Consider the following 20,378-nt stretch of genomic DNA (forward strand, 5'->3'; position numbering starts at 1 on the left):
CAGCGTGTAGACACACACACACACGCGTCAGGTCCTGATGAGTGTGATCAGACACCAGAAACACTGTTACAGGTCTGTGAATGATCTACAGCTCGTCACGTGTGTAAACGTCCCATCAGCCCCTGCTCAGGGCTCGTCCACACGACACTGCTTTAGAACGGGACCTTCAAAGTATTCTGATGTTATAAAACAAACCGTACGAGATCTGATTTTTTCTGTTCAGAGCCACTTTCAAATGTGGTTTAGAATCAGATGTGTATCCGATATCTGGAATCTGACCTCCATCTGAACACACACACACACACAGGAACTCGTTCCCCCAGCAGAGGTCATGAATAAACCCTCAGCTGCTTCTACGGAGGCACACACTCCGTGTGTAAGGACTGCGCACACAGAAACTGGTTTTAAGCTGCTGTCTTGTGAATTTTATAAATAAAAAAAACCTTTGCTACTGAATTACATTATGTTTCAGCAAATAGATGATGACGTGGGTTTTATTGAAGTAATTCAACTTCCAGTTTTGCTATGAGACGCTGCACAGACGCAGGTGATTCACACACACCGTCTCTTCTCCGGTTACATAAGTGCACTCACACCAGAAGCCTGAATCTAATGGCTAATGTCCTGCAGAGAAAATAACCAGCCAAACTATCGTTACGTTTATCCTTTCAGTCAAACGCTGTGCTGCAAACATCAGTGACATCTTTCCTTTTTTAAGGTCAAGAAATACAAAAACACAAAGCGAAAAGCAACTATACACATCTGAAGCCCGGAGATCATCTGGAGATCATGACGTCATCAGACCTGGTGTGATTTAACCTCAAAGAACCCCCTGACGTGAATTATTTTAAGTGTGTTTATGTGTGTAAGCGATCGCTCGAGTTTTACACACACACACACACACACGTGCCGCACAACCCCAGGCTGGCTAAACTGAGTTCTGAGTCGGGCAAACGCAGCGCTCGCTGTAACGTCCTGTGATCTCAGGGTCTGAGTGAACAGCCAATCGCACGGAGCGTGTGTGATTCACTTCTCTAAGATCGCAACAAAAATATCACGAATTGAATCATTTATATTGGTTCACAAAGAGCTTTAAAACACAAGCTTTGCCATTTTAAAAGCTGAATATTAACTGTGAAATTTTTTATTGTTTATATGTAATGCATTAGGATATAGACTTCATCTGAAATGCATATAGATGTCCGTCAGCCGCTGCTGTAGTGGGCGTGGCTTCACTGTTCTGGCAGCTGATTGGTGGGTTCCGGTTTCCATGAGACCGGTCAGAGTTCATCAGGGTTTGATCTTACGCTCAGCCAGTCACGTGTTCCTGAAGGCGTCACCTGTGCTGCTGTTGGTCATGTGACGTGTGCGAGCGCCGCCGAGATCTCTGCGTCCAGCTCCTCGTACTCCGAGCACAGCTGCGGGAGAAAACACACACACACACACACTCAGAACTGCATCGATTCACAGTTTAACGTCCATTAGCTTGTTATAGGGCTGCTGTCTGCGTCTGTGAGCTCTGTATAACTTTCTGTTTTGAATCTCTATTTACTGTCATTCCTTGTTTATATTGCTAAATATAACTTGCTCATCAACATATATTAGATATTGTCTAATATTGCCTATCACATTAATCTGACATCGCTAGCTTTTATCTAAATCGGTATCGCTAGCACAACACGCTAGTATTTCGCTATCCTGTTAACGTGATCTCTCGTGCCTTTTACGAGTTATCAAACAACTGGCGAGTAGGATCAGTCTACAAACACGGTGAGTCGTGTCTTCTCCTGGTATTGTCACTTGCACCGCGTGTCACATGTATAGCATAGCATTCTCTGTCAGCGGTGAGGGCTACACATGTGATAAATGCAGGGAGACAGTCAGGCTGACGGAGAAGATTTCAGAACTAGACACGCATCCAAACTTTAATTGAGGATAGTAAGAATAGATTAGATACTGCTTTGGATGCGACTAGCTTAGAGAACACTGTACATTGTTGGGTTCCAGCTGTAGTAGAGCCTGTGCACCAGGGCAACTGGGTGACCGTGAGGCGCTGTAGTCGCGGGACAAAACAGCTCTTCCGTTCCGATTACAACATTAAACCGGTTCTCCCCACTCAGTGAAACACCCACAGAGAATCCTGGTGAATGTGCCCTAGTTATTGGTGATTCGATCACACGGAACGTGAAAATAGAGACACCAGCCACCATAGTCACATGTTTGCCGGGAGCCAGAGCGCCTGACACCAAAGCAAATCTAAAAGTGCTGGCTAATGCTAATCGTAAATTCTCTAAGATTATTATTCACGTCGGCACTGATGATGTTCGACTCCACCAGTCGGAGATCACCAAAATTAATGTTAAAGAGGTGTGTGAACTCGCAAGTACGATGTCAGGCACTGTAATTTGCTCTGGCCCCCTTCCTGTTCGCAGGAGTGATGAGATAGTTAGTAGATTGTGTTCACTCAATGGCTGGCTGTCTAAAGCCTCTTTCACACAGCGCATTGATCCTAGGAAATAGCCATAGAATTGCTAGAGTTCCTTCTGTGTGAACGCAAACGCGTCCTGGGATCGATGCCTAGTAACATTGCTGGGATCAGTCCCAGAACGCACCCTGTGTGAACAAAAGCCAGGACCAATGCCGTAAGGGGTGTGTCGTAGTGATGCCGCACCGGCCTTTCTACAGCCTACAGCATAAGGGGAACAAGCCTCGGCACACCCAATGGCGCTACAGGGAGCATGGACTCGTCTTCGTGTAGAAATGAGGAAGAGTTATTAGCAGAACTGACATCAGACAGGAGTTACCACATCCTGACGTCACGTGTGTTTACGGGATCTTTACAGGATGTGTGTGAACGCACTCACAGATTCCGGAAAACCAAAACCAAACGATCCCGGGACACATTATCCGTGTATTTATATCCATTAGCCATTATCTCTGTGTGAAAGGGGCTTAAGTGGTGTCCACAGAATTATATAGAATTCATAGACAATTGGAAACGTTTTTGGGGCAGACCATTTATAAAACTGTGTGTAGGATCCACACTTAAAGTGTACGTGCGCCAAAAGCCAAACATGGCGTACGCCAAAGAATTATACGGATGTGCGTCACATTACACTGCTAAAAATCATTTAGTAGCTGATCCTTGCCTTTCTTTGAATAAATAAATCAAATAGTATAAAATACATTTCAGAGAAAGTTATTCTCAATCTTTTCCACACTGGCAAAATAGTATTTTTAATTGATTTATATTATTTAATGGAAACAGATAGGCCTTATTGTGCATTATTTGCGCAAAATATTTTCTCAGACAATCTGCTATTCTCATGATAAGCAATCCTTTCTGTAGTTAAACATTAAAACACAGCATGCCACAGGAAAAGTGTTCATTTATTAGGATATCAAAAATGTTGTAACTTTTCCTTAATGAATTCATGTAGTTTAAGACCTTAACTCCATTAATGAGAATGGCAGATTTAATCTAAATGTGTTTATCAGATGTAAAACATAGTTTAAATCATTCTTTTATTTGTTTAAACTGTTATTGTGAACATGCACTGTATTTATAATTCGGACTCATAATGAAGATTTACGGTTTTCCTTCATCTGCCGTTAGATATATAGGCTATGCTACAGCATCAGCTTCACGAAACGGCCAAAAAGCCATTTAACTCCAGATCACCATCGGTGTCGCCAAACTGTGTTTGTGTGCTCTTCTCTCTAGTAATATGGCACATAGTCTCAGAGCTCAAACATGACAATCTGGGGCTCAGGTCAGAGGAGACAGACTGGCTAAACCGACCGTCTGCTAGCGGCCTCACGTCACTGAGGTCAGACAAAACGCAGCAGCTCGAGTTCTTACCAGAAGGTATGACCATATTAGCCCCTATTAAACATCGCATGAATTTTTAAATATTGCTGATTACTTACAAAGCACTAAATGGTTTAGCTCCCAGTACTTGAGCGAGCTCTTAACGCATTATAGTCCTTCACGTCTATTGCGATCTCTAAACTCCGGCCAGTTGATAATACCTAGAATATCTAAATCGACTGCTGGCGGGAGATCCTTTTCCTATTTAGCACCAAAACTTTGGAACAGTCTTCCTACCATTGTCTGGGAAGCAGACACACTCTGTCAGTTCAAAGCTAGACTAAAAACACATCTCTTTGACCTTGCATTCACATAACACATACATTCCTATTATTTAAATCAGTTAAATGATTATTATAGCATAGATTGGGTCAGCCGGAACCGGGAACACTTCCTATAACACGCGGTGTACTCGTTACATCATAAGAAGAATGGCATCTATGCTAATGTTAGTCTCTCATGATGGATAGATGCACTTTTATGATGGATAGATGCACTTTTATGATGGATAGATGCACTTTTATGATGGATGGATGCACATTTATGGACTTCAAAACATAAACGGGCATTATAAAGCTTGGAAGAGCCAGGACATTTTTTAACATAGTAAATCATGGGCTAATTTTCATTTTTGGGTGAACTATCCCTTAAAGTGATAAAGAGCACACACTCATCTCTATTCCTCCACATGTGAGCATGTGTGTGTGTGTGTGTGTGTGTGTGTGTGTGTGAGTACCTGTTTTCTCTGGCTGAGTGACAGACAGGTGCGTGAGCTCAGAGAGATGCTGGTCATCAGCAGTTTACGGGCCTCCAGCAGGACCTGAGAGAGACACACAGGGGAGAAGACTGAAGCTGTGTGTGTGTGTGTGTGTGTGTGAGAGAGAGAGAGAGAGAGTGTGTGAGCCGCTGCTCTGACCTGCTGCTGTGTGGTTGAGCCGCTCATGATCAGCTGACTGAGATCCCTGTAGCAGACGGCAGCTCTGTAGAGGAAGCCAGGAGATCGGATCGCTCGCGTCAGGACCTCTGAGTCCAGCGCAGAGAGGATGCTGGGAGATGAGCGCAGACACCGTCAGCACGCACACACACACAAGCGTTATACTGAAACATGAGCGTCTCTCACCTGTAGAAGGCAAACGGCATCAGTCGGAGGATCTGCGGAGACGCCACACGTGACGAGAAACCAGACAGTCTGTGATCTACCAGAGAAGAAGCAACCAATCACAACAGCGTCACATGATCATGACACGGACTTCAGCTCATGTGTCTCATATGTGATAAAGTTTGATCACTGATTCTGTTATTCTCCCATTTATCACTGTGAAGCTGATGTGACACGATTGGTCCTGAATAAAGCTGACGTGACTCGTTCACACCTGATCCAGATTGATCAAACAGCAGCAGCCAATCAGCATCGTGCAGGAGGAGGTGAGCGAGGAGACCCGCACTGGCGTCTCGGACACGCTTCACACACACGTCATCAGAGAGCGTGTGGGTCGTGTCAGGCGATACCTGTTCGTTCAGCTGAGCAGAGATGAGCTCCATCACACTGTAGAGAAACAGGAAGAGCCACACCTACACGAGACAGGAAGAGCATCAGAACAGGAAGTGCATCAGAACAGGAAGTGCATCAGAACAGGAAGTGCTCTCCCCGTAGGCCTGTGAGATCATGTGACTGACCTGATCCTTGTCGTCCAGCTGTGTGAGGACCCGTCTCCTGCTCTCGCTGTCGGATCTCCTGAGGACGCTGTGCAGAGCCGCGGCCAGCAGCCATGATGGAGCCGCCGGAGCCGCGGACGCTAGTCCCTTAATCAGCCTACAACACACACACACACACACACACACATCAGAGAGGAAGCAGCGGATCTTACAATCACAGGCTTTAAAGACCTTTCAGCAGGCCCGGCGCTACGGGAACCATTTGTGCCCCCCAGCTCCCTTTCGAAAGGGAACTTGCACTGCGTTCATGACGCTATGGGGAACGCCCTCCACGTGAACCGGTGTCTGAAAGCTTATTCAATCGCAGCAATTGATATTGACCGGTGACAGCCTATGGCGTCACTCCTAGTGCGATCCGGAAGTATATAAGGGGCACCTAGAGAACATGTCATAAATTTTTTCGTCTTCAGGGACTGTTTTGTTTGTAGCTTCAACCTGAAATTTCAAAAAGGTCATCATGGCTTGTGAAAAACGCTTGTGTGGATCCGTGTCTAAGATATTGACACATGATGACACACAACGTGTGCGTTTCCTGCTTGGGCTCAGAGCACGCACGATCAGTTCTTGAGGGAACTGTGAGATTTTCCCTTGATAAAACTCTGCTCTCGTCTGCCCTCTTCTCGAGGGACCGGCATCTGTGCCCGGCAGTTCGGGTCCCGGTCGCGTTGAGGCAGAGAGCAGAGACTGTAATCAACAGACATTTCTGTGTGAGGTGGCTTCCTCCCTAACAGGAGCTATTCTACTGAGGCCACCGCTCTGTCAGCTCCAGATAGAACTACAACGTCAAGCCACCCTGATAGCCACCTTATACTAGAGCAGCAGTTCTCCTCTCACTTTTAAGAGCCGTTTTGAGATTATAGCTCTTAACTTCAGACATATATATTCGTGTGTCGGCCCTCACGAGGCCGCCTCGATATCTGGCTTAGTATCTGGGAATTTCTGGTGGTGGTCTGCTAAGCATTCTCGCCTCGTGCCTCTCAGTATCTGATTGTAGGTTCCTTAGTATTCTGCTTTGGCTCTCAACGAAGGCGGTCGCATTTTCTTCCCCTCCTCTCCCTCACCTCCCCTGCTTTGCTCCTCTCGTCTCATCTAGTCTACTGTCTTGTACTTTGAGAGACTCTCTCCGCACTGCTCTCCAAACTAAGAAATCATGGATTTGATCAACTGGTCTCTCAACGCAATTGACACCATCTTCTCGACGAGAAGCTTGGGTTCGGGGGAACCTGACTGCCCTGCCGGAACGTTCGCAGCTGGCTACACGATGGACGCGTGGGAGAAGTGGCGGGTCGTGTGTCTGGCGGCTCTTTCCGTGGAGGACATTGAAGATATCTACCTATTCGGAACCATGATAACAGGTTTTCTGCTGATTGGATCAGGCATTGCCCTGGTTTATCGAGGAATTAAGGAGACGGTGACAGCTGTCCAAAGCTCCACAAGGCTGCCCGTCATGATTGAAGCGGTGGGCAGAGCTGTCAGCACTGAGACTGTGACTATGATCCACAATATGGATAACATCATGGAGAAGCTCACAGCTTTGCAAAGGCAAATGGATCGTTTTGGAGACCAAAATGGACCAGGAGCTGTGTAAATCGGAATGCGGCTACTCGTCCCAAGACAAAACAATCCCAATCTTATCTGCTTTCGGCCCCCCTCATCCAGCACTGGCCTTGGCCAAGGCCGCTGTTGGAACAACAACTCCTCCGGAAGAGCACTGCAGCGAGACGCTCTTGCGTTCCTTCCCCCACTCCCCACAGACACCTGCTGATTGTTGACTCTGTCTGGGACCTGATCAGGGTTGTCTCCATGGCAACTTGCTGTGTATCGCTATGACAATCCTGCGGACTTGAGGCACCTAGATTATGATGCCAGGCGCAGCGACTCTCCAGGCCTACACATACACGAACTCTTACATATACAGATATGCATTCACCCCCCCCCACCACCCATCCCTCGCCTTCAACGCTTCGTACCACCAGTCTGACAGACGGGTCTGTGACCAGCGCCGAGAATGGCTGCAGGACCGGACGCTGCCTGCCTGTGCTGGGTTACCTCCATCCCCCACTCCCCTCCCCTGTTGCAAGTCTTGTGTGTTCATGTTGTAGACTGTACTGATTATGTGCTAATGTTGCTGAGGTGTTTTTTACTGTTCACAAACTGTACTCCTCACAGGAGCATAGTCTGGGGGTTGCCTTTTTTTCTCCTCACCTCTCCTCATTGTCATGCTGTATTTTCTTCCTCAATGCTCTGTCTTCCTGTCCTGTCTACCCCCTTGTCATATTGCATGTATGTCTGTATGGACAGGTTGATGGCTAATTTCGCTGGTACTTGTGACTAGTGACAATAAAGGCTACTACTACTACTTAGACCATCAGGAGATTTTATTCCTGTAAATCTAGTTGTTCCTAGTACTGGCCTTCTCTTACTACAAGAGTCATCTAGCCAAGGCCTGCCTTTAGCTCTAGGTTTAAGCTCCTGCCTTTGCTAGTGATGTTACAGGGTAGATAGCAGCATAGGTAGCAGGCTACCTTCAAAAAGCCTCCCATGCAGATATCTCATGGGCGTTGTCAGGTCTTTCTCTCTAGAGAGTAAGAAGCGGTGTGATCAGGCCTCCGCCCTTTACAGCATCGAGTGTAGTAGCTGTCAGCAAGGCCTTAAGTTAAAATAGGATTTTCCCCCTGAGCCCCTTGAATAAAATAATTCAAGTCATAAGGTTGAATGGCGTTGGCCACTTACTGAGGCCTCCATTCCCTTGGGTTTAATAGAGAATATAAAATCTGTCTTGTAAAAAATACAAGATAAGAGGCCTCGACCCTGATAGATTCCTCAGGGTCATGCTGATAGTGCTCCCCTTGTTAGGGTCATTATTTAGAGTATTTTGCTACCCATAGCTCGTATGCTATCACCCTTCCCCACCCAGGCTCAGGTAGAGACAGATTAGATACTCCCTCCCACTTGGGATGGTTGAGTATGCTCCCTTAGAGCTAAAGCACTGCCTAGGCTGACGCCCATGATATTCGAAGCTGTAGGCCTTACAGTAGGCCTCCTCGATAGTCCAGTAGCATAAGACTGTACTCCCCTTGCTTTAAAGGGCACTTCTGCTGAGTACACTACCTGTTGGCAATGTTAAATAAGTATAACCAGGCACAAAGAAATATCTGTGAGAGCACCTGGCTTCTGTGGCTAGCCCTGCTAAGATCCTCCTTGAAGGCGGCTCCCCAACGAGTCGGACGCTTAGCATTGCAAAGGCATTAAGTATCACGTTGCAGGCCCCATGCAGCCCCCCTGTTTCTAGCCCAGAGCCTGGTCAACACTTATCAGGTTTGAGCATAGTGTTCCAGAATCTATCTGAGGATCGCTCTGTATGAATACTTAACTCCCTAAGTCTGGTCAGAAGGTCGAAGGACTCTCACAAGGCCTCCCTGTTAGATCGGCCCTAGAGTTGGAGGTGCTCCCCTTATTAGGGTCCCGAGTGCCAAGCCTTCACAGGGCCCTAAAGCACTGTGTAGATCCAGGATTGAGTGGAGTTACTCCTCTCGGTTGCAAGGGTTATAAAGTGCCATGCTGAGTTCTACTCTCCAGGATACCCGTCTCTATGATCCGGTTTGTGAGCGATCACTGCCACTATCTGCAGTCCTCCCTACCGGATGCCTCCACAAGAGAGGCAAATAATGTTTGAGACTCTGTTTAGGAAACAGACAGGTTGTTGGCAGGACTAGGTCAGAACATTAGACCAGGTCAGCCTCCCTGGTGGCATGCGGGGTTGACTTCATGTCCCCCTCAGAAAGTGACTGGATGGGACTCCTTTGGACCCCCAGGCCATATTCCCTTAAAGGAACCCCTTCCACGGAAGCTGTTGGTTCCAAGCCTTTGAGCGGCCTTGGTAGGCCTTCATTGTATTGGAGGCCTCTTTGAGGCTTATAGCTTGGGCAGGGGCCGTAGGGAATACCGTCACTGACAGCATGTGTGTGACCCGAAGGGGGAGTGTTTGGCATTTCAGTGAAACTGCCAGTTCTGACTTTTTTGTCACAGGCATAATTTGGCATGCCCTCCCCTCAGCATGGTGGGTTTGTATATCTCTTCCCAAAGCGTCAGACGCAGTGTGAGTTCCCTTTCGAAAGGGAACGTCTCAGGTTACGACCGTAACTTACAGTGCATCCGGAAAGTATTCACAGCCCTTCACTTTTTCCACATTTTGTTATGTTACAGCCAAAATGGATTAAATTAATTATTTTCCTCAAAATTCAACAAACAATACCCTATATGTTTCTGAATGGTTAGTGGAAACATTTATGCACATGTATGTAGTTGTTGTGGAGTTACACTGATTCATCTCATCATCATGTTTAACTTTTACACAAGTTGACAGTTCCTGAGGTCTTTATAAAATAGCGGTGACATGTTCTGGTCAATAGTGTTCAGTGCTCGTCTGTGCTCAACGACAGAATAGTTTGATGCTTTGCTGGATCTTCTGCCATTGCGTTAAAACTGGTCACTGTTGTCGCTTGCGAAACCAAATGTCGGTGGCCATGGGTTTAAACGTGCAGATTAAGGCCCGGTAATATTATAATAAGATCCTCTTCCTACGTCAAACGGAGAGCGAAATCTGAGCGGCTTATTTTTTTACATGCTTGCAGAGAAAGGCTCACCAAAACAAAGTTACTGGGTTTCACTTTTCACGTTTTCTGGGTTGGTAGAAGCACCGGGGACCCGATTATAGCACTTAAACATGGAAAAAGTCAGATTTTCATGATATGTCTCCTTTAAGGGATACAATTATTGACTACAGGGGAACTTTAAGACTTTTACTCGTACCATCTAAGATATTTAAGACTTGTTTACAGGCTTAAATGAGATGAGACTGAGTGTGAGAGTATTTCAGGTCATGCAGAAGTGTGTTTCACCGTGAGCTCCAGCTGTGACTGTCGTCCAGCATCTGCAGCTGTTGAGGAAGAGCATCTCGTCCAGTCAGACGCTTCCACTGCGAGCTGAGCACCACAGAGAGACGCCTCCACCAGCGCTGCACACACACACACGGTCAGACGTCAGGACGCTGCACAGACAGCAGTGCTCTAGAACAGTTTTTCCCAACCTTTTCAAAAATGTGTGGCACCCTACACTAGTGTTGTCATAATTTTCAATACCACAGGGAAGAACTGCCTACTGTCATATGGATATTATATATACACATTTCAGGGAACCGAGATTATGTTAGTAACCAAATCATTCCCTTTCGAACGGTCAGTCGTATTGTGTCTGCTAGAACCGATGGGGAACCAATCCAATCATGCCGTGCTATATTCAAGCAGAGCGACATGTTCTATGACCCGAGCCTGGGACACTTGGACAAGGGTCCCAAGGGCAGAGGGCTAATGGGGCAATAGCGGCCTGAGGGGGTTCAGATAAGGTTGGAACCTTAAGAATAATGGTGGGCTTGGCTCACACGGAGGCTAGCTCAAACTACACGGAAAGGATGTGCGCCTGCAATGCAGGGACTTCCAGGTTATAAAATCAGCGAAGGTGGATGGTGAGGACCAGCCGGTGCCGCACATATATCGCCAATAGATACTCCACTGGACACGCCCAGGAGGAGGCCATGCCTCTCGTGGAGTGAGCTCTGACACCTATGGGGCATGTCAGGCCTATAGAAGCATAAACTAGAGTGATAGCGTCTACTAGCCAACGGGATAACATTTGCTTTGTGACCGGAAGCCCTTTGGTGCGGCCGCCAAAGCTTTTAAAGAGCTGTTCCGACTGTCTGAACTGGGTGGAGCGCTCTATATATGCTTTCAGGGCCCGAACCGGGCAGAGCAGGTGTTATTGTCCTGGGAAGAGCAGAAAGCGAAATTAGTTGTGCTTTGAACGGAGTTCCTTGCCTTGGCTTGAGGATGACTTTAGAGTCGCCTGGTCCAAACTCAAGCCAGGAAGCGCTGACAGAGAGCGCTTGTAGGTCCCATACTCGCTTGACCGATGCTAAGACTAGCAGTAGTGCAGTTTTGAGCTTAAGTGGCTTAAATTCGGCCGATTGTAGCGGCTCGAATGGGGGCCCTTTGAGGGCTCTAAGAACCGTGGATAGGTCCCAGGAGGGTACGGTAGGGGGGCGGGGCCGGTTGAGAAGCGAACAATCATGTAGCATTTCCCTAACGACTGGCCGGCCACTGGGGCATGGAAAGCTGCAATGGCCGCCACATAGACTTTGAGCGTGGATGGGGTACGGCTCGCATCCAGTAGCTTTTGAAGAAATGAAAGTACCAGTGGTACTTCACATAATGCAGGGTCCTGGTTCCGAGCTAAGGTACCCGCTGGAGAACACAGAACACTTAAGGGCATAGAGGCGTCTCGTGGACAGGGCTCTAGCCTCACAAATGGTGTTATGACTCTCGCTAGGAGGACAGCAAGCTCCCGTTAAGGGGCCACACATGGAGGGCCCATAGTTTGTGACGGGGGTGCCAAATCGTCCTGTCTGCTTGGGAAGGGAGGCCTACTCAGAGGTATCGGCCATGGGGCTGCTGTAAGCAGCTGGATCAACTCGGGAACTAAGGTTGGGTCCGCCAGAGAGGGGCAACTAGAAGGACTACGTGTCTGACCTATGGGAGGAGCGTGACCGGAGGAAAAGCATACAGGGGAAGGCTGGGCCGTTCGTGGGCCAGCGCATCCCTGTCCTCCGAGAAGAATATTGGGCAGTTTGAGTTGTCTTCAGAGGCGAAGAGGTTGACTTCTGCTCTCCCAAAAACGCTCCAGATCATTTGAACCGTCTGGGGATGAAGGGTCCATTCCCCTGGGAACACATTGCCCCGGGACAGCATATCTGCTCCCTGGTTCAGTCTGCCCTGTCTCGACCTGACCCCGCCCTGGTAGTTTATTTAGGACACTACTGTCTTGTTGTCCGGTCGGACTAAGATGTGTTGACCTGCCAGGTGTGGTAGGAAGGTTATTAGGGCCAGCAAACCTGCCAACAGTTGATATCAACGCCGCAGACCCGGCGGAAGTACTGCGGATGCGGAGGCCCTGAGGCCGAGCTGCCTCAGAGAGGTTCTGAGGGGCGACGGGCTCCTACTCTGGAAGAGGTTCTGAGGGGCGACGGGCTCCTACTCTGGAAGAGGTTCTGAGGGGCGACGGGCTCCTACTCTGGAAGAGGTTCTGAGGGGCGACGGGCTCCTACTCTGGAAGAGGTTCTGAGGGGCGACGGGCTCCTACTCTGGAAGAGGTTCTGAGGGGCGACGGGCTCCTACTCTGGAAGAGGTTCTGAGGGGCGACGGGCTCCTACTCTGGAAGAGGTTCTGAGGGGCGACGGGCTCCTACTCTGGAAGAGGTTCTGAGGGGCGACGGGCTCCTACTCTGGAAGAGGTTCTGAGGGGCGACGGGCTCCTACTCTGGAAGAGGTTCTGAGGGGCGACGGGCTCCTACTCTGGAAGAGGTTCTGAGGGGCGACGGGCTCCTACTCTGGAAGAGGTTCTGAGGGGCGACGGGCTCCTACTCTGGAAGAGGTTCTGTATTCGGAGAAAAGGGAGTTTTCCCCATCTCGTCTAGCAACTTAATACGACTGACCGGTCGAAAGGGAACTTACGATTTGCATTTTTATTATGCATTTCTGTACGTTATTGGTTGTTATTTGACACATCCAAGATTGATGGTACATTTTTTTTTATTTTTTTTTTACAGATTTTAGCAATGAGTTTTTACATGGCACCCCTGCTCTCGCCAGACACAATCCCCGGTTGGGAAAAGCTGCTCTAGAGGACAGATGTTTACACACACACACACACACACACACACACACACACACACACACACACGTGTTTACCGCAGCAGACAGCAGCAGCAGTGGACACTGAGCGCTGAACTCCGACACACACGCGTTCACGGCGTCAGCAGGACCGGCACAGCTCGCGCCGACACACACCACCGCCTGAAACACAACACACATTAGACGTACACATACTGCAAATATTGTGATTTGAACCGTTTCAACAGGTGTAGGGCTGTCAAATAAAAATATGAATTTCGAATATTCGTTGAATAAAAAAAACTGTAAATTCGAATGTAAAAACCGTACATTTGAATTTTTGGTGTGTCGAGGCGCGCGAGACATGATGATGACGTCACAGACGTGGTGTGTTTCTGTTAGCTTATTCAGTAAAGCAATATGTAGATGTAGTGAGTAGAAGTGAGAGTTTCTGAAGGCCAGTTTGCTGGTGTGTGTTCATGTAGTTCATTACGCTGTGTTGAAGTGTGTTTTCTCAGGTTACTGATGCACAAACACAGTTTTATGCACTATTGTAACCTAATTTTCCATGCATGCACATTAAGGAAATTATATTTTATTTAATGTTTCAAAAGTTAATGCACTTTAAAACGTGAATGTCGTTTAATTTCAATAAAAGATGCGATGCTTGATTTGGTTTATATTTGCTTATTGCGCTCGCGTGCGCCCTCTTGTGGACACAGGAGACAATACAGCACTTTCTCCTCTAACATTAAGGGTTGGCATTTTGACAGCCCTACACGGTGCACAAGACGTTTGTGAGTGATGCATTTTAGATGTTGTCACCTACTTTGAGGAAGTGAGCCGTGAGACTGAACGACAGCAGGCCAGCAGAACCACTCGCCCTCCTCTGAGAGACACACACACACACGTCACACACACACCTCATCATCACATCACAGATCATGCGTGTCGTGCTGAGACCTGAACATGCGTGATGTGGTCCATCATCCGACGGCAGTCCAGGGTTCTCCGGTCGGTTCTGGCGGACACCAGCAGGGCAGCAGGAAGAAGAGCTAGAACCCTGAGAGACACGAACACCATTACAGTGTGTGTGTGTGTGTGTGTGTGTGTGTGTGTGTGTGTGTGTGTGTGTGTGTGTGTGTGTGTGTGTGCGCGTGCGTGCGTGCGTGTGTGTGGACACCAGCAGGACAGAAGGAAGAAGAGCTAGAACCCTGAGAGACACGAACACCATCACAGTGTGTGTGTGTGTGTGTACACCAGCAGGGCAGCAGGAAGAAGAGCTAGAACCCTGAGAGACACGAACACCATCACAGTGTGTGTCTGTGCGTGTGTGTGTGTGTGAGTGAGTAAGTGAGTGAGTGTGTGTGTGTGCGTGCGTGCGTACCGGCTCACGTCGTGAAGCGTCTGCTGATATTTCAGCTCCTGTGCGATGCTGTCGGGGTCAGGGGTCACGGAGCACCTGCTGTCAATCAGGTCCCAGAGGAAGTGACCCGTGTCCTTTGATGCGCTGTGAGTGAGCAGCTCTTCATACAGGAACGCCTGCAGAGAGAGAGAGAGCAGAGAGAGAGAGAGAGAGAGAGAGAGAGAGCAAAGAGAGAGAGAGAGAGAGAGAGAGAGCAGTGACTGTATGAGACACCGAAGGACTCCTGGTATAAACTGTTCCCTGAAAAAGCAGAAGGATATGCTGCGTTGCTTAGTACATTGGGAACGTCTTTAATCGTGACCCGCTGTGAATATAGTGTGTAAACACGTCGATGGAATCGACCGGAGGTAATATAGCCTCGGTCGGTGACGTCATCACCCGCGACGCGAGGCTATAATTAGATGAGCCACAGGTGCATCGTCAGGATACTTTGTCTGAAGAGCAGTCCTGGGACATCATCAGCACGGCAATGCAGCGCAGCATCTCGTTCCGCTTTTTCAGGGAACAGGGTTACAGTCAAGTAACCCGGAGCGTTCCCTTTCAAAAGCTACAATCGATGCTGCGCTGCTTAGCGCATTGGGAACGAGAATGCCCACGCCGCCGTGCTTGAAGGTGTCTGGACTCCTTACGGTTGTGTAGGTGTGCTCACAAGAACGCAAGAAAGCCCTAGACATTAGCTTGTGATGTCGACTCAAGGACGTGAGAGCCCGGAGTGGCATGAACATCCAAACTATAAAATACTATGAATGTGGGCGGAGAGGACCAGCCTGCCGCATCACAAACAGACTGCAAGGGGACACCTCTTGCCAAGGCAGCAGAGGAGGCGACCCCTCTGGTGGAGTGAGCCCTTAGACCCATTGGCGAAGCTTGGCCGCGCGCCTCATAGGCAAGAGCAATAGCATCCCTGACCCAATGTGACATGGTCTGTTTGGTTGCGGCAGCACCCTTGTTACTGCCCCCATAACAAACAAATAGTTGCTCTGATTTACACCACTGGCTGGTGCGGTGGACGTAAGTCTGAAGAGCACAGACTGGACATAGTCTGTGAGATCTCTCCTGCTCCGGCGTTTTGAACGGCGGAGGGCAGAAGGCCTCAAGAGTGACTGGATGTACAGCCGAAAACGGTACCTTAGGCAGGTAATCAGGATGAGGATGCAAAATCACTTTCACCATTCCTGGGGCAAAGTCTAAGCAGGATGGAGATATTGACAGAGCCTGCATGTCCCCGATTCTTTTTAGAGAGGTTATAGCCATAAGAAAAAACATCTTTAGGGTCAGCGTGAAAAGATTGTTTTATCAATAAAATTTTAAATTAATTTCCCATATATTGTTTCAATAATTCAACCACTTTTAAAGCACTTCTTCATAGAAATGGCTGGTGAAGGGAGGATTCTGCTTCAGTGTATATGTAATCAGGGATTATAATCAAGGTACTAATCAATATGTTTCCTTCTAAACGTCACATGAGTTGAAGGACTTCTCTGAGCTTATGAGATTTTACTTTGCTACAGAAGTTACCAGTGTGATTACTGAACTGTTCTCTGATGTCTGTATGTTATATGAATGCAGTAACAGTGCTTGCTCATTTATTCCGGCTTCCAGAAATGAACTATAGAAAGATGTTTAGTTAGAGAAAGGTCTTCCACTGGGACTGGGTCTTCCACTGGGACTGGGTCTGGGTCTTCCACTGGGACTGGGTCTGGGTCTTCCACTGGGCCTGGGTCTGGGTCTTCCACTGGCACTGGGTCTTCCACTGGGACTGGGTCTGGGTCTTCCACTGGGTATGGGTCTGGGTCTTCCACTGGGTCTGGGTCTTCCACTGGGTCTGGGTCTTCCACTGGGCCTGGGTCTTCCACTGGGCCTGGGTCTTCCACTGGGTCTGGGTCTTCCACTGGGTGTGGGTCTGGGTCTTCCACTGCGTGTGGGTCTGGGTCTTCCACTGGGCCTGGGTCTTCCACTGGGCCTGGGTCTTCCACTGGGCCTGGGTCTTCCACTGGGTCTGGGTCTTGGTCTTCCACTGGGTGTGGGTCTGGGTCTTCCACTGGGTCTGGGTCTGGGTCTTCCACTGGGTCTGGGTCTTGGTCTTCCACTGGGGCTGGGTCTTCCACTGGGTCTGGGTCTTCCACTGGGTCTGGGTCTTCCACTGGGGCTGGGTCTTCCACTGGGTCTGGGTCTTCCACTGGGGCTGGGTCTTCCACTGGGGCTGGGTCTTCCACTGGGTCTGGGTCTTCCACTGGGGCTGGGTCTTCCACTGGGTCTGGGTCTTCCACTGGGTCTCGGTCTGGGACTGTGAATCCCAGCACTTTAAGCTGTAGGAACCCTGGATGTGTTAGCGAGAGGAACGTGAGAATGAAAGTGATCCGCACCTGTAGGAGCGACAGCAGGTCCGGCAGACAGCAGTCTGTGGGTGGAGGAGAGCGCGCTCCTGTCCGCGACCTACAAACACACACACACACACACACATTAGGTGAGGTATGACTGAGATACCTCTGATCCCTCTGCGAGTCACTCACGTCGTGTGATGGTCTAGAACAGCAGAGATGATGCGAGCGCAGATCTGAGTCACGTCTCCATCACAGCCTCCGTCACACTCCGACATGTGCAGATACTGATGACACGCCCACTGCTCATACTCCTGCCTGACACACACACACACACACACACACACACCTCCGTCACACTCCGACATGTGCAGATACTGATGACACGCCCACTGCTCATACTCCTGCCTGACACACACACACACACACACACCTCCGTCACACTCCGACATGTGCAGATACTGATGACACGCCCACTGCTCATACTCCTGCCTGACACACACACACACACACACACACACCTCCGTCACACTCCGACATGTGCAGATACTGATGACACGCCCACTGCTCATACTCCTGCCTGACACACACACACACACACACACACACACACACACACACACACCTCCGTCACACTCCGACATGTGCAGATACTGATGACACGCCCACTGCTCATACTCCTGCCTGACACACACACACACACACACACACACACACACACCGACATGTGCAGATACTGATGACACGCCCACTGCTCATACTCCTGCCTGATACACACACACACACACACACACCGACATGTGCAGATACTGATGACACGCCCACTGCTCATACTCCTGCCTGACACACACACACACACACACACACACACCGACATGTGCAGATACTGATGACACGCCCACTGCTCATACTCCTGCCTGATACACACACACACACACACACACACACACACACACACACCGACATGTGCAGATACTGATGACACGCCGACTGTTCATACTCCTGCCTGACACACACACACACACACACACACACCTCCGTCACACTCCGACATGTGCAGATACTGATGACACGCCGACTGTTCATACTCCTGCCTGACACACACACACACACACACACACACGTCTCTCTCCATCATGCTCGGCTCAGGCTGATAATGCTGAAGCGTGCTCTGCTATAGGCCTTGTGTAGCCCCGCCCCTTTTCAGCGCTGCGCTCGTTGTCTTTTGTCTTCCGGTCTGTATTCTCACAGCAATCTTGCGTATTTATGAATTTATGAATGAACGACTCGTTTTAAAATCTTCCCGGTCTACTGACATTCGATAAGACATCTGCTTTAAACATTACAATCCTCATGATAACTTTCGTTAACTTTACATTAAGTAAATCCACTTCAAAAGCTAATTACTCCTGGACAGCGATGCCATAGAGATATACAGAGCGACCGCAAAAACGGAAGTTCAAAGACAATATTCTAAAGATGGCGGCGCGCTTGTTTCTCCGGTGCATGAGGTCTATAGAGATGCTGCAGGGATGTTTAAAACACAGTTTGGCGTTCGCCTTTGTAATTGGTCATCTCACGCTTAAATTGTTTAAAGTCATATTGAAATGCTCACAAAGGATTCGGAATTGTACCCAAAGCGTGCGCACACAGAAAGTGATTTTTAATATGACTTTAAACCATTCAAGTGCGAGAGACTCTGTTCTCTGTGGTGTTCACAGATGTGTATCAGTGTATTGGACCCGTGCAGATCTTAAAGTGACAGCACTCATATTCCTGCCGTCTCTATAATATCACTAATGCCCAGCTGTAATCGCAGGCCTCTTAGATGTTTGTGTTATAGTGTGTTCGTGTCCCTGATGTGTGTGTGTGTGTGTGTGTGTGTGTGTGTGTGTGTGAGTGCACTGCTGTACCTCTCTGCATCTGTCAGGGCATCTCGGCTCCGGTGAACCTGAAGCTCAGCTGAGAGCCACTCCGAGAACGAGAGCTGAAGAAACAGCGAGAGTTAGCGCACCCGTCCGACACACTGCGTCTCCTGGGAGAGTGAGGCTGTGAGAGTACCTGATACTGAGGCCGTTTCCTCAGGGATCGGATCTGTGTGTTCCTCCACAGCGCCACAGCGGAGTCTTGCACTCGCCCGGTCAGATCACACACATCTGCGCACGCATCCGGCTCGTCCTCCTCGCTCAGGAGCGCTCGTGTCCCGGGGACCAGCCTGGCCATCACATACTGAGCCTGAACACACACACGTGCAGTCATACTGAGCCTGAACACACACACGTGCAGTCACACTGAGCCTGAACACACACACGTGCAGTCATACTGAGCCTGAACACACACACGTGCAGTCATACTGAGCCTGAACACACACACGTGCAGTTATACTGAGCCTGAACACACACACGTGCAGTCATACTGAGCCTGAACACACACACGTGCAGTCATACTGAGCCTGAACACACACACGTGCAGTCATACTGAGCCTGAACACACACACGTGCAGTCATACTGAGCCTGAACACACACACGTGCAGTCACACTGAGTCTGAACACACACAGTCACACTGAGCCTGAACACACACACGTGCAGTCATACTGAGCCTGAACACACACACGTGCAGTCACACTGAGCCTGAACACACACACGTGCAGTCACACTGAGCCTGAACACACACACGTGCAGTCATACTGAGTCTGAACACACACACGTGCAGTCATACTGAGCCTGAACACACACACGTGCAGTCATACTGAGCCTGAACACACACACGTGCAGTCACACTGAGCCTGAACACACACACGTGCAGTCATACTGAGCCTGAACACACACACGTGCAGTCACACTGAGCCTGAACACACACACGTGCAGTCACACTGAGCCTGAACACACACACGTGCAGTCACACTGAGCCTGAACACACACACGTGCAGTCACACTGAGCCTGAACACACACACGTGCAGTCACACTGAGCCTGAACACACACACGTGCAGTCATACTGAGCCTGAACACACACACGTGCAGTCATACTGAGCCTGAACACACACACGTGCAGTCACACTGAGCCTGAACACACACACGTGCAGTCATACTGAGCCTGAACACACACACGTGCAGTCACACTGAGCCTGAACACACACACGTGCAGTCACACTGAGCCTGAACACACACACGTGCAGTCATACTGAGCCTGAACACACACACGTGCAGTCACACTGAGCCTGAACACACACACGTGCAGTCACACTGAGCCTGAACACACACACGTGCAGTCACACTGAGCCTGAACACACACACGTGCAGTCACACTGAGCCTGAACA

General features: G+C 49.1%; 1 protein-coding gene across 3 annotated transcripts; it reads right to left on the reverse strand.

Annotated features, from left to right (window-relative positions):
• Nucleotides 1-1,046: 1,046 nt before the first annotated feature.
• Nucleotides 1,047-19,300, reverse strand: LOC130076144 (Fanconi anemia group A protein-like). Of its 3 annotated transcripts, none has more exons than XM_056241117.1 (16): nucleotides 19,119-19,300; nucleotides 18,971-19,044; nucleotides 17,250-17,375; nucleotides 17,103-17,172; nucleotides 14,698-14,852; nucleotides 14,274-14,373; nucleotides 14,140-14,199; nucleotides 13,389-13,493; nucleotides 10,489-10,604; nucleotides 5,549-5,684; nucleotides 5,385-5,443; nucleotides 5,245-5,348; nucleotides 4,992-5,067; nucleotides 4,788-4,917; nucleotides 4,608-4,691; nucleotides 1,047-1,418 (listed from the first exon to the last, which is right to left on the reverse strand). In XM_056241117.1, exons 1-16 carry the CDS (start codon nucleotides 19,278-19,280, stop codon nucleotides 1,356-1,358), a joined length of 1,620 nt encoding a protein of 539 aa, XP_056097092.1. In that variant the 5' UTR covers nucleotides 19,281-19,300; the 3' UTR covers nucleotides 1,047-1,355. The 3 variants fall into 3 exon arrangements, with proteins under 3 accessions (XP_056097092.1, XP_056097091.1, XP_056097090.1); XM_056241116.1 differs by having other exon boundaries at nucleotides 1,047-1,302; nucleotides 1,346-1,418; nucleotides 5,245-5,443; XM_056241115.1 differs by having other exon boundaries at nucleotides 5,245-5,443.
• Nucleotides 19,301-20,378: the final 1,078 nt, after the last annotated feature.

Source organism: Rhinichthys klamathensis, unplaced genomic scaffold, assembly GCF_029890125.1.
Source record: "Rhinichthys klamathensis goyatoka isolate OS25496 unplaced genomic scaffold, OSU_Roscu_1.1 h1tg000630l_1, whole genome shotgun sequence".
NCBI lineage: Eukaryota > Metazoa > Chordata > Actinopteri > Cypriniformes > Leuciscidae > Rhinichthys > Rhinichthys klamathensis.

Bases quoted from the DNA above. Each gene is read 5' to 3' on its own strand.
- LOC130076144 (XM_056241116.1), bottom strand. From the start codon at position 19,280: ATGGCCAGGCTGGTCCCCGGGACACGAGCGCTCCTGAGCGAGGAGGAC. The intron at 14,374-14,697 runs GTACGCACGCAC...CGTGTCTCTCAG, and splicing joins ACGCTTCACGACGTGAGCCG to GGTTCTAGCTCTTCTTCCTG. The intron at 4,692-4,787 runs GTCAGAGCAGCG...TGTCTCTCTCAG, and splicing joins GCTCAACCACACAGCAGCAG to GTCCTGCTGGAGGCCCGTAA.